Source organism: Rattus norvegicus, chromosome 8 (genome assembly GCF_036323735.1).
Source record: "Rattus norvegicus strain BN/NHsdMcwi chromosome 8, GRCr8, whole genome shotgun sequence".
NCBI classification, from domain to species: Eukaryota; Metazoa; Chordata; class Mammalia; order Rodentia; family Muridae; genus Rattus; species Rattus norvegicus.
Genome location: NC_086026.1, coordinates 46,015,364 through 46,029,327, shown reverse-complemented (window position 1 = coordinate 46,029,327; position 13,964 = coordinate 46,015,364). Strand labels below are relative to the sequence as shown.

The window sequence follows — 13,964 nt, the reverse complement described above, 5'->3', positions numbered from 1 at the left end:
AGTTTGAAGAATATTGGTATTAGGTCTGCTTTGAAAGCCTGGACAAATTATGACTAAAACCATCTGTCTCTTGTTTGGTTTTTGCTGTTGTTTTTTCAGTTTTTTTAGTTTTATTTGTTGTTGTTGTTGTTGTTGTTGTTGTTGTTGTTGTTGTTAATTGTTTCGTTTGTTTGATTGGGAGAGTTTTAATGACAGTTTCTATTTCCTTACCAGACTATTGAAATAGGTTGCCTGATCTTGATTTAACTTTAGTAAATGGCATCTGTCTGGAAAATCATTCATTTAATTGAAATATTCTATTTTTGTGATTCTAGGCTTTAAAAGAAAGACCTCTTGTGTTTTTTTAATTTCCTTATTGTCCTTTGTTATGTTTCCATTCTCATTTCTGCTTTTGGTACTGTGGATACTGTCTCTCTGCATTTTAGTTAGTTTAGTTATGGGTTTGTCTATCTTGTTGATATTCTCAAAGAACCAGCTCTTGATTTCATTGATTCTTTGTACTTTTCTATTTCTTTGTAATTGCTTTCTTTCAGCCTTAAGTTTGCTTGTTTCCTCCAGTATACTCCTCTTCAGTGTGTTTGCTTTTTTAAAAAAGTTTGAGTCCCTAGTGTGATATCTTTCCAATATCTTTATGGAGGCACTTAGTGCTATGAACTGTCCTCTTGGCACTGCTTTCCTTGTGTCCCTTAAATTTTATGTTGGCCTTAATATTCATTGAGTTCTAGAAAGTCTTTAATTCCTTTCTTTAATTTTTCCCTGACTGACTGATCATTGAGTACACAGTTGCCAGTTTCCATGAGTGTGTAGGCTTTCTGTTATATTTGTTGTTTTGAATTCCAGCTTTAATCCATGGTGGAATGATGAGATACAGCGAGTTATTTCAGTTTTCATCAATCTGTTGAGGCTTGCATGATTGCTTTTTGGTCAGTTTCACAGAAGGCTCCATGAAGTGCTAAAAAGATGGTATATTCTTTGGCTGTAGATGAAAGGCTCAGTAGATATCTCTTAGGACCATATGATTCAGTTTTTGTCCAGATGACATGCCCATTGGTAAGAGTTAGCTCTTTACATCTCCCACTATTAGATTTGAGTTTTGATGTGTGATTTAAGCCTTAGTAATGTTTTCATAGATAAATCTTAGGAAAGTATTGACATTATATATAGTCCTCTTTCCAAACTGCTTTGTCCATTGTCCTGGTGCATCATAAGATGGGAATCTCTCAGGTTTTGGTTCTCATAGCTATCACCCTAACTCTTTAGCTTCTCATATCGTTCTCCATATTCCTAACTCCACTTTTATTCCCTGCAATCCGGGTCATTCATCTGTTTCTCAAACCTCTATCATCCTTTATCTAGAATGATACACATCTCTGCCATCTTAGTTTATTCAAAACCTTGTCTAAACCCTATCTCATGGCGTTAAATTATGTTGGTCTTTTCTAAGCCATATTTTCTGGTTTTTTTTTTAACTTTTAATAAATTTTTTGTGATTCAAACATCATGAGCTCTAGTATGATTCATATCTGCCTCTCTAACATTGTAATTTCACTCCCCCCACCATGAAAAAAAACAAAGCACATAAAATGTCTTGTCATGTCACAATGTGCCCCAGAATATTTGCCTTTGTACACACATCTTCACTTACAAATGTTCATTGCCATGAGTCTGTCTTCAATCTGGGCCTCCTCCCAGTTACCCTGCTGTTGCTCTGTGTGGTACATATCTGGCAGTTTGGATCAGCAAGACAAGCCCTTCCACATGTTTCAACATTTTACATATGGCGTAGCTTTTGAGGTTGGATTGCTCAAAGTCCTGAATCTGTTTCTGGGTATCAGCTGAGCTGGTCAGCCTGCTGCCTCTCTAACAACAGTACCACCTAAAGGATCTCTCCAGCACAGCTCTGACTAGCCCTCTCCAGTGTTGCCACATCTAAGAGGTCAAGACAGCTATCCTGCTTTCATTGACTTGGGGCCTGCTGACCTTCACTGAGGCATCTAGAGCCAGGTATACTTTCTGTCCATTCAAGACATCGGATTCACTCTCACAAGTGCTATAGCTGGAAAGGGGGTGAGCCAGTTTTCCTGCTTTCACAAATCTGTGATTGGCTCACCTGTGCCTTCATTATAAGCTCCATTATTTTGCACAGTTGAAGACCATGCCTTACTTTCCCACATGCTATGGCCAGTGAGTGGCAAGGCTAGCTCTCCTGTTCCTATGACTTCCAGACAGCTCTCCCAACTGCCCACGTGGCAAGGGTCAAGGGAGAAGAGGGTGTTATCCCAATGCCCAATTCACTGGCAGGGCCAGATAACTAGGATGCTCCACACTAAAGCCAAATTGTAATTTCATTTATAAGACCCAACTAGAGATGTCATACCCTGTTGATGACACTGAGTATGACATCAAAAACCTGACCAGAGACAAGCAGCCTGAAGCTAGGAGGTTACCTGGGCTGATTTCTTCAAGGAGACAGATTCTCTCATTTTCTTCCCTACTTGGTTTTTCTTCTAGTGGTATCTTCTGTCTTGACCATTTTTAAATGTATTCATTAGGTCTAGTGCTCTGGGTTGTAGGCAGGTTATATCTGCCCATAGCCCTCTATTTGAAGTGAGAAATAGAATTAGTAATATTACTAGAAGAATGTCTGCATATATCAACCCAGTGAAGAGCTCAGACCCTGTAAATTTTGAGGATATTCAAGAACAAACATTTTTGCTTCATTCATGATGTTGCTGTTCTGAGAAAAATCTAACACCCAAAAGACCTGTTATTTAGCCTTTTTAAAATAGAGCAAAAAGTTACTGAATATAGTAAATGAAACCTGATTTATAGATAGATTGAGGAATAAAATTATTAGTCTTTTATTGACGTCTTGGATTGTCATTGCCTCTTTAATGTTATTTCTCAAATTTTACTGCTGGCTCAGGTAGTACAGTAAAGAACATTGCAAAGGTAAAAGAGAAGTTTACCTATATTCTCCACCTTGTAAAGCTTTAATTTTTAATACTTGTACATGTAGATACAGTTTTATATCTTATAAAATGCATTGCTTTAAAACTCTCTCTTCCATTAACTCAGGTTTTATGATTTTGTGCTCATCTATTATTTTTATTTATAGGACAAAATTTATCAAACAAATACCCATCCTAAAGTTAAATACCTTAGAGAACTGTTGTTGCCAACTTATTGGTTTATACCACATAGTTGCCTTAATCAAGATGGTGGTGAGGTCACATAATTGTTATTTCAAAACATCTATTTAAGAAAAACAAGAGTTAAATCCACTTTACATATATGGTGTTGTAGTAAATGATTGTTACCTAAGTATAAATTTTCAATTATCAACACTTTTATTATAAGTTTCAGTTAACTTTTTGTAACAAATTTTGCAAATTTTACCCGTAGACAATGAACTTAAAAAGGAGTTAACACAATACTCTTAAAAATCTTGAGATAAAGTTCATACTTCAGCAAAAGTCTTACTAAATTAAATGAAACCAATAAAGAGATAGATAGAAAGATAGTTACATTCATAGGTACATAGATAGATACATAAATACATATATAGGCAGATAGGTATAGGTGATAGATAGATAGATAGATAGATAGATAGATAGATAGATAGATAGATAGATAGATGGAAAGAAATAGATATGAGGAGTAGAAATAATCCTAATTGAAATTGTTCTACCTTTTACCTATTTTAAAGCACACAGTGTATTCTGCTATGCTTTTGTGTTTTTCCCTCATTGTAATGAAGCCATGTGGCAGAACTGACACAGGACAGAGTTTGGGAGGAATCACTTAAATAATCATTATTGGAACTGGGTAGAGATGGTGCCGCTACACTAGCATTTCAATAAAGTAGAGTAGCATAAAACAACACTTTAATATTATCTATATCTAACATATCCCTGGATTCCTGCAGTCAAAGATTTTCACAATGTTTTAATAATCTCAAGAGCAATAAGTAACATAAGAAGCAATCCACCCAACACTACACATTCATGAGTATGCAGGAAAACACATGTCTATCAAGCAGAAGCTTATAAAGACAGAAAGCTCATGAAGTCTGAGGACACCATAAAAGAACAAATTTTTGGTGGCCACCTTCTTTCATATAAACAGCAGCCAAGTTTCATCCCATCTTTCCTGTGGTTCCCTCAAGAACAGAACCTCCCAATTTCTCAGAAGCCATGGCAGGAGCCCTCAGGGAACAAAGCAATGAGAATAAGCACTGTCCAGGCTGAACTTCCTACTTGAAAATGAAGTCCAGATCCACTTTTCCCTCAAATCCACTAAAGGTATGCTACAGACAGGGTTCTTAACTACACAGCTGAAGGCTGTTAAGTACACATATTCTAGACATAGAGAAACTACTAATGGTTTGCACAAGCACTGGGACACATTAACCTATCTCAGGCCCCAAAGTGGAAGCAGGTGTGCCCCAAAGCATATTATAAAAAATGGCAGTTCCGGCTGAACACCCATATATCATTGGGACATCAGAATATTATAGGCCTGGAGTTCACATCAGTCTGACAAGGAGAAGAAAGCTTTTATTCAGATAGTGTTTGGCCAGGGCTATTTTTGGGAGTCAGGATTTAGTGATGTAGCATAAAGGCACAAAAGACAGGGGTTTCTAAAGGCAGTTTAAAACATACAGTTGCATCCCATCTATGTGCAGACATACATCCGGAAATCAGGAGATTGCATTAGTTTACACACGTGTGTCTTTGCCTACGTACAACTGTGTCTTAGTCAATTTAGAAAACTTACGTCAGCAGTTTTCCTGGTTTTCTGGAGAAAACTTTGTTTACAAAAGCAGAAGCAGTGATTCACATTGTGCCCATATTTGTGATAAACAGCAGTTTCTTTAAAATTATAAAAGAATGATCCCTTAACATTCAGTAGGTTTCCATCTGTCTTGGCTCTATTGTGGCTTTCAGGCTAAAGACAATTTTGTTTCATAGATCTCTTGATCACCATAAGTAAAACTTAAAACATAAACTTATCCATCACATAGGAAACTTGGCTAGTCAAATTCTTTCCAATGGAGACATACTAATATTCACATACCTGCCCTTAGGTCAATGAGGGGAAAACCTACTATAGGAGAGGACTGGAATCAAAACAGACTCAACTTCTTAACAAACAGCTTTAAGACAATGAGAAAAGGCCAGAGAGAAAAAGGCATTCATTTCTCTTCTTTACCTTAGTCTTTTGAAAAACAAAAGGAGCCTTTATAATGAAATCTCCTTCAATTCATCCCTGAAGTTAACTTCGAATTAGTTTACTTTACAAATTACTGAGACACTGTCTCTGAGAGAGCCACATGAAACTTGTAAATGTAACTTGTTTACAGTGGTGATTGAGATGTTCCTCAGTGATAGGACACTTGCCCAGCATGAAAGAAAGTAGGGTTATGATGTCCCCAAATCACATGACAAAATAATAAAATAGACATGCATAATTAAATAAATCTTTTGAATTTCCAGTTTCTGAATATATTATCACCCAATTACCTACTACTCCAATCAATCCTTCGAAAATGTAAACCTCAAAGGCCATAAGACTTTAGTTCCATAACAAATAGATTCTACTTATGTAAAACTCCTTTTCATCGTTTTTCTCAGTGCAAGGTGGACATCCTTATTCCTTATACTGTAGATAAAAGGGTTCAGCATTGGACCAACAATGGTATAAAAGATGGTAGATACTTTATCATCATCCACAGATGCACTAGAAGGCTTAAGATACATGAATGCTGCAGCTCCAAAGAAAAGAGAAACAGCTATGACATGGGAGCCACAGGTACTGAAGGCTTTTGACCTACCTTCTGCAGAATGGATGCTGAGGATGTTGGAAAGGATCAAGGTATAAGAAACAAAGAGAGTCAGGCTAGGCACTATCACATTGACACCCACAACAATGAAAACTACCAGCTCATTGATGAAGGTGCTTGTGCAGGAGAGTTTAAGGAGAGGAAGTACATCACATACATAGTGATTGATGATGTTGCCATTACAAAAGTCGAGTCTCAGCATGCAAACTATGTGAGCCATGGAACCCAGAAAGCCCATCACATATACACCCATTGTCATCAGGAGGCAGACCTGGCGAGACATGGTGACCTGGTAAAGCAGGGGCTTACAGATGGCAGCATATCTGTCATAGGCCATTGCTGTCAGAATGTAACATTCATCAATAACAAAAAAGGCAAAGAAAAAGAGCTGAGTCATGCACTCAGCATGAGAGATGATGTTCTGCTTCACAAAACCCACCAGCATTCTGGGGGTTATGACAGTGGAGTAGCAGAGATCTGTGAAGGAAAGGTTGAAGAGAAAGTAGTACATGGGGGTGTGCAGGTGAGGATTCAAAACAATCAGAATAATCAAGCCCAGATTCCCCACCACAGAGACCACATAGATTCCCAAGAAGAGGAAGAAGAGAGGCATCTGCAGTTCCAGTTGCTGTGTCAAGCCCAGCAGGATAAATTCTTTCACTGAAGAGGCATTTCCTAAAGCCATTCTTCCCTAGGTGATATCTGTAAGAACAGTAATAATTATAACATTAAAATGGAATTCCAGCATCCTTCAACCTACATTAACATGAGACTAAGAGCCAGAATAGAAGGATAAATTCAAGCTCACAATTCTCTGTTCCTTTCTTTACTACATTATATAGGAGTTATAGTACAGAACTAACTATAAATGCATTGAAGCCATTTATTCGGGAATAATATTAAGACAAACAATGATTATCATTGCTTCTATAGCATCCTGATTCTACTTCTACCTTGAACATCCTGCTACTGCATGTTTAGTGTTACTCTCAAAAGAGAAAAGATAAGGCACATCAAAGGCTTACTTCATTGCTCAGTTGTAGTTAGAGACAAGAAAATCATGCATCTATCCAAATTAATGCACACCTTTGTACTTTTAGACCTGAGGACTGTCTATAATAACCCTCCTCTTCTCTCACAGGAGGGCAAGTACAAGTGGTATGGAAGAGCTATGAAGGTGAATAGTACAGAAAATATATTTTCTGTTATTACTAGATTTGGCTTTTTGGATGTTAGAGAAATTAATTTTGAACCAAGGAAACCAGATCTTTTATTCGTCCAGGTACTAAGGAGCCATGAATTCTAGATCATGATTTTTGGTGGCAGTTTTTCCTTCAATGCCCTCTTTGTAACAGAGGTTGATAAATGTCATATTTTGATGTCACAAGAGCCACCTGGTAATGACTCAAGAGGATTTTATGATTGTTGTATTCCTAGGGACCTGATTAAAAATTGAGAGGCTTATGTTTCCCAGGTATTTTCCCAAGAGATTAGGATTTTTCGCTATGGTATTTTCAAAGTAGTACAATAGTAATGACATTGGCTTATCTAGATGTATGTAACTTTGTTTTATTTCATAGTTTAAATTTTATGCACGTATACAATGTATTTTGATGAAGTTCATCCCTGATGTCCTTCCCTGCATTTCCTCCCTCATTCTCCTGTCACTATTTATTCCCCAATTCATGCGTTCTTTTCAATATTATACCACACTGAGTCTATTAACTATTACCTTTATGTATGTGCATGTCTTAGGTAGCTGATGAGGGCTGCATCTGAAATTGACCATGTTTTCAGAGTATTAATCAACTGCCCATAGTTACTCATCTAGAGGTTGAATTCACAACCATATCTCACCTCCATTCTTGGATCTTATCAGGCTTGGTGTTACCCAGCTCTTATGCTTACAATTGTTACTACTGTGAGTTCCATGGGAATATCCTGAAAACATTGTTTTCATGTAGTCATGTCTTATCTTGGGCTCTTACAACCTTTCCACCCCTACTTCGCAAATGATTCCTGAGATGTGGGTGAAGGTGATTGATGTGGAGTTCCATTGTAGGACTAGACACTCACCTTCTCTTATACTCTTCCTATTGACTCCTAGACACTCACCTTCTCTTATACTCTTCCTCTTGACTATCTATGGATATCTGGGTATATCTCAATTTATTGCTAAAAGAGACATCTCTAAAGAAGCCTGAGAGATGTACCAGTCTATCAGTATAATGGAAAAGCATTAGGAATCAAATACTATATCCATATCAGGTAACAGCCTTAGATGTTTTCCTATGACCTATGAAACTCATCTAGCCTGAGCAGTTGGCTCCAATAAGCAGGCTAGAAGTAAATTTTGTGTGTGGAGCAAGCCTGAAATCCAATCCAAATGTTGTTGGTTACTCCTATAACACTTAAGTCAACAATGTACAGTGAGTATGTCCTTCCAGGTCAGTCACTACTGTAGCTTTCATGACTCACATTTGAGTAAAACTGAGCATTATGTTTCTCCTTTGAAAGGAAGTATAGACTTTTAGCATTATAATTTTGAACAATACCAGATTAGTCTCTCAACTCTATACATAAGCTAAGAACAACTTTCAAAAAATGACACGTTGCTATCTCTGTTAATCATTCAGAATCGTTGAGAAACAGGTACAATAAAAGGTTTAGTTTCTCACTAACCTTCAAAGCATGCTGAGGGCGATGAGTGCTTATGATGAGTTTAAATAATACAAGTAGAATTATCCTAACTTCTTTTTAGGTCTGCATGTTTGAATTGATCGTTTGGACTCTGGAATTATGTATAGATGGACATAATTTGTTTTCATTTGAAATTAACAAAAGATATAAATGCAAGAACAAAGCATATGTGGACATAGAAATTTTTCTTTAACACTCTAGACAATAGACTAGTAGGTAGATACAAGCTTATTGTGCCAATGTTATGACTGGATTATATGGTGTCATCTTCAAAAGGACCTAATCAGCAAGTTTGGGGATGATGGGACACTACTAGCAAACAAGACCCAAAAGATAGCTCATTCCTGCTTCTGGGTTTTTCTGGCCTATGATGTTGAAGAGAAACACATTCTCTACCAATGATAGGGCAACTCCATTTAAACTCTTTTAATTCATAAATACATTTCAGGAAGCTTGTATAGTAAAATGACTTTCCTCACAGGTTAGCATTAGTTAACCCTCCTCACACTCACACCTCTAATCTGACATTCTGTCTACTGTCACACCCAACCCTTGCTGCTCCCTTACTCTTCACTCTTCCTTCACATCTCTGGGGCTCCAGTTTCACATACATTTTATTACTGCCACTTTAGGCACTCTCCAAAAAGAAAAGCATGAAAACCTATCTAATATACTATGGATTCTCCATACTTTCTATCACGAGATGAAATCTTATGTGCTTCTTTATAATGTCTTCTTTCATAGATATCACACATACTTCTTCCTCAGGTCCATAACATCACATGGAAATTAGCTGTTTTCTTCAGTGCTAATTAGCTAATAAACCACTGAAAGCAATCAAATTTCACATATTCATGGGATGATCTATAAATATGTAGAGAAGAATGAATAAATGATTATCTCATCCCAGCCCTCTATGAAATCATACTGAGTATAACACAGAACATTTCCCCATAGGAAAATATTTATAGAGTGCCAATGCTTTTATTTATGGGCAAGAATGTGTACAAGGATCACATTCATAAGACATGTACAGCCGATGCTTATTTTCAAAGTTCATCAAATTGGACTTCGGATCAGAGTTCCTGAGCTCAGAAAGTAGGACAGACATAGAGACAGAAAGGAAAGAAGGAAGGAAAGAAGGAAGCAATAGCTTAAATCCCCGAATGCCGTCCTAATTTTCTGAAACACTGAGAATCCCAATGCTTTTCTTTGACACACATGTTACATAGACTCAGATCACAGGAAAATTTGTAATAGTGGATTATAATAAAAACTCAAATGCCAAAATGAATGTTCTATTCCTTTTGTAATGCATTGGGAGATTTTTTTTACTCTTTTGTCATGCATAATCGAAACCGTTTCAGTACTTAGATTAATATGGCGTGGGAGAACAGAAAAAAATTACAAGCACTAGAGAGAGGGGACAAGGGTGAATTACAACAGGCACTGCATGGGAATAGGAGAATACCTGGGGGAAAAGGGAGAGAGGGAAAGAAGATCATGAAAAAAGGGGAAGAAACAATGAAAAAAAAAGAAGGTTCCTGAATTAAGAGTAATGTTGCGAGACGTTTAATGCGAGGCATTGCATTAAAGTGTTCAGCAAGATTTCTCATTAAAGGGAAACAAGAAACCAGCAGCAGCAAAAACCTCCAGGAGACTTTCCTAGGAGTTGATTAAGTAGCAACTAGGTGTTGCTACTAACAGACGTTACAAAGATGAAATTTTGGTCAGATTTTTTTACACTTCATCTGGATCAATTAGGCATAAAAGTACAAGTTTGATGTAGGAGAACGTACCCAAAAACAAGTCATAAATTCAGAAACAACTGTCAGGACATAAGAAGACTCACAGGTCAATTCCCTAGATAACGAAGCAAAGGCTTGATGAAGCCTATGAGAAGAAATATAATAAAAAAATGAGAAAATGAGAAAAAGAAAAATGAATATCCCTCAATTGTAGATTTTTGCAATTTTCATTAAAGGAAATACAGCCACTGTCAACATGAATTGCATTTATTTTTGACTCTCCAAAATTACTAAGGGACCAAAAATTCCTTAGGGCAAACTTGAAATGTGCCCCACAGGACCTATGCCTTGGTGTCCCATGGTCATCGGAACCTGGAGATTCATTAAAATGCATTCCATGTAAAATGTTTTTTTAATTAGTTACTTTGTTTTAATTATCTTTTTAAATTCTTTTCCATCCTCCATTATCATGCAAGATGCCCTCTGCACTGTGAGTGATACTCAGTAGGAGTGAAACTTCTAGCAGAGTACTAACTGAATGTCTCCCTATTCAGTGACATTAACTGGTGTCAGAAATAAGGCCTTACTGTCAGGGTGTTCATTGAATTTAATAATGACATTGCCAATTGCCTGTGATGTTTGGAATGGGTCAGTCTACTGAATCATTTTGGCCAACAAGTTAGCAAGATGCAAGGGGCTCCTGACACTGGAGGGTGTAGTTAGTGCTATATAATGTCTAGTTGAGGCACTATCTCCCCATTATATAGAGATTCCTTTTATATTTCTCTCTTATGTATTAGGAAAGTTCTACAGTATAAGCGTTCCACACAACTTTTCAAAGAGCCATTAGCACTTTGACTATTTGCATGAAGTAATCCATCAGTATCTTGGGCTCTGATAAATTTTCTGTCCCCTAATCTATGAACATGAGGGTAGAGGTACTAATATATGAATGTCCCATTTATTGTAGCAATGAATATCCTAGTAAGAGCACCAGTGGAAGGGGAAGCCCTTGGTCCTGCCAAGACTGAACCCCCCAGTGAACATGATTGTTGGGGGGAGGGCGGTAATGAGGGGAGGATGGAGAGGGGAACACCCATAAAGAAGGGGAGAGGGAGAGGCTAGGGGGATGTTAGCCCGGAAACCGGGAAAGGTAATAACAATTGAAATGTAAATAAGAAATACCCAAGTTAATAAAGATGGAGGAAAAAAGAATCATTTTAATATATGTTCATTTAGCAGAAGTTACACAAGAAAAGAAGTCCCTATACATTCATTTCTTGTGCTAGTGGTGCTTTTAGTCTAGAGGCAAATTAATTTCATAAATCTATTAATCACAGTAATTTAAACTTAAAAATTTTTTAATATAAAAATATGTTCCCCCCTTAGTTGTATCTTGGGTCAAATTCTTGTCTCTGCAATAGGTACCTTTTAATATTGAGATTTTAAAATATGAGTTTATGGCACCCATGTGGGAATTTATATATCTGCTTAAAGTATTTCTGATACCTTACTTGTCAACAGCAATTATCCGTAGCAGAAGTAAGAGGAGTCCTGATATAGCAGACAATACAGTTGTTAGCAAGAAGAGATCTGAAAAAGAGAACAGGAACCAATGGCTTGCCTCATTTGGGGTTTTTTTTTCCCTGCCTCAGATGGATTTTTGTGTTGATGCTTGTTTGTTTTCTCTTTGCTTATTGATTTTGTCTTATCTTAGTTTGAGTTTTTGGTTGGCTGTTGTTTTTTGCTTTGGTTTTTTTGTTTGTTTGTTTGTTTTTGTTTTGTTTTCTGTTGTTTTTAAGAGTATTTTGCATAAGAGATTGGGTTTCTTTATATTTTATGTTTTGTAATTTTCTGTTTCTTTGTTTTATATACAGAAAAAAATTAATGATTCTTGAGTGACTTGTATGTAAACACCAATTTTCTCTTAAAGCCATATAATAACCTCCTTGTTCTACAGAACACAGAGCAGGTCTTGTATTGAGCTATAGTGTAGAACTACTTCAACTAATGAATCAACCTGTTGATAGGTCTTAGTTTGTTTACTTATAATTGGTACTTTCTTGTTATTGAAGGAGCCCAGAGGCCAGCACAAGTTCTGGTATGCCAAGAGTCACTAGGGATAACCATTTGTCCACATTGCCAGAGAAAATAGAAGAGATTCCTTCTATGGAGGGAAACTAGATGCTCTTGGACCTGCCATTCCAGCTTTTTTGTTAAAGATGGGGGATGATTTACTCTCTTCTGTTAATGTTTTCTGCTAAAATTAGGACATTATTGTTAGGGCACTGGAAAGTTGGGAAGTTAGTCAAAGGGTCTGAATGCAGGCAATGGATATTAATCAGAAGCATCTGGTTTCTGTAATCCAGCTGAAGATATTGGGAACAATCACACTGTACTGGTTTATATCAGATTTCACAAAGTCCAGGGACTTGCTCCAGTTCTATAAAACTTCCTAGGACTGGTATGATGTAGAACACTTTGGAGTAGTTTTTAGTCCATAGACGATTTCTGGGTAGTATCAATTAATTGAATGAAAATCTGACAGGACAGATATAGCCTAAGAACAGAAGTTAAAATTAAGGAATTTAAAGTCAAATCTTATATTTGGAACTTCCAACTCAAGAACAGACAATAGACAGGGAGGTAAGGCAGTTGATTGACATGACAGGAATACTTATCTAGAGTATATTTGACCTGTTGCAGGTAGAGGCAAATTCTAACTCTCTGAAACTTACATGAATTTTTAGGGAGAGAGAGAGAGAGAGAGAGAGAGAGAGAGAGAGAGAGAGAGAGAGAGAGAGAGAGAGAGATCAGTAAACTTCTGGAGTAGACTCAGACCTTTGAGTCATAGAAAAAGGTTGGGGACAGAAAATCAAATGATTTGAGGTTAAAAACACAAACATTATTTCTTCTATCCAGAGTTTTGACAAATACACACATATAAATCAGACACAGATATTTTAATATAATGAGAAATATTTAAGTGTATACTTAAATCAAAGAAAATTTAAATTTAAATTTTTGACCTTGTGACTATAATAATAGTAGTCAGTGCTTGACCAAGACTAGTCTAATAGCTTGTTAGAACGCCATTGATTAATATATTAAAACTCTGACTATTGGAAGAATTAACATCATATATAAGTTTAAGTATTATTTATTATTTTAATGTTCTAATTCTTTCCCCTACTCTCATAACTTTCATTTATGTACCTTTAGTCATTTTCTTAGACCCTTATAATTTAATTAAGCTTTTATATCCTCTACAACTTGCACTTCCTCAGACCTTTTACTTTATTTGTTCAATAATTTACTTTTTTGTTAACTTTACATCCCAATCAGAGCTTCCCTCTTCTCCTGCCAGTCCTACAACTACAAACACTCCCTCTCCTCTGCAGAGGAGGGAAAGCTCCTCCATGGGTGCCATTCCACCCTGGGACATCTAGTCCCAGCAGGACTATTCATATCTTCTCTGGATAAGGCCCAACAGACAATCCAGGTAGGGTAAGAGGAATCAATGGCAGGGAATAGAGTCAGAGACAGCCCCTACCCCACTTGTTAGGGGATCCACATTTAGACCAAGCTGCACATTTGCTATAAATATGCAGCCTAAGTCCAGCCACATACATGCTCTTTGGTTGGTGGTTTGGTTTCTGTGAGCCCCCATG

At 36.9% G+C, this 13,964-nt stretch overlaps 1 protein-coding gene across 1 annotated transcript; it reads right to left on the bottom strand.

Moving 5' to 3' along the window:
* Positions 1-5,603: 5,603 nt before the first annotated feature.
* On the bottom strand, positions 5,604-6,530 carry Or8b37 (olfactory receptor family 8 subfamily B member 37). The gene has a single exon (NM_001000816.1). The coding sequence runs from the start codon at positions 6,528-6,530 to the stop codon at positions 5,604-5,606; it is 927 nt and encodes a 308-aa protein (NP_001000816.1).
* Between the last annotated feature and the right edge of the window lie 7,434 nt (positions 6,531-13,964).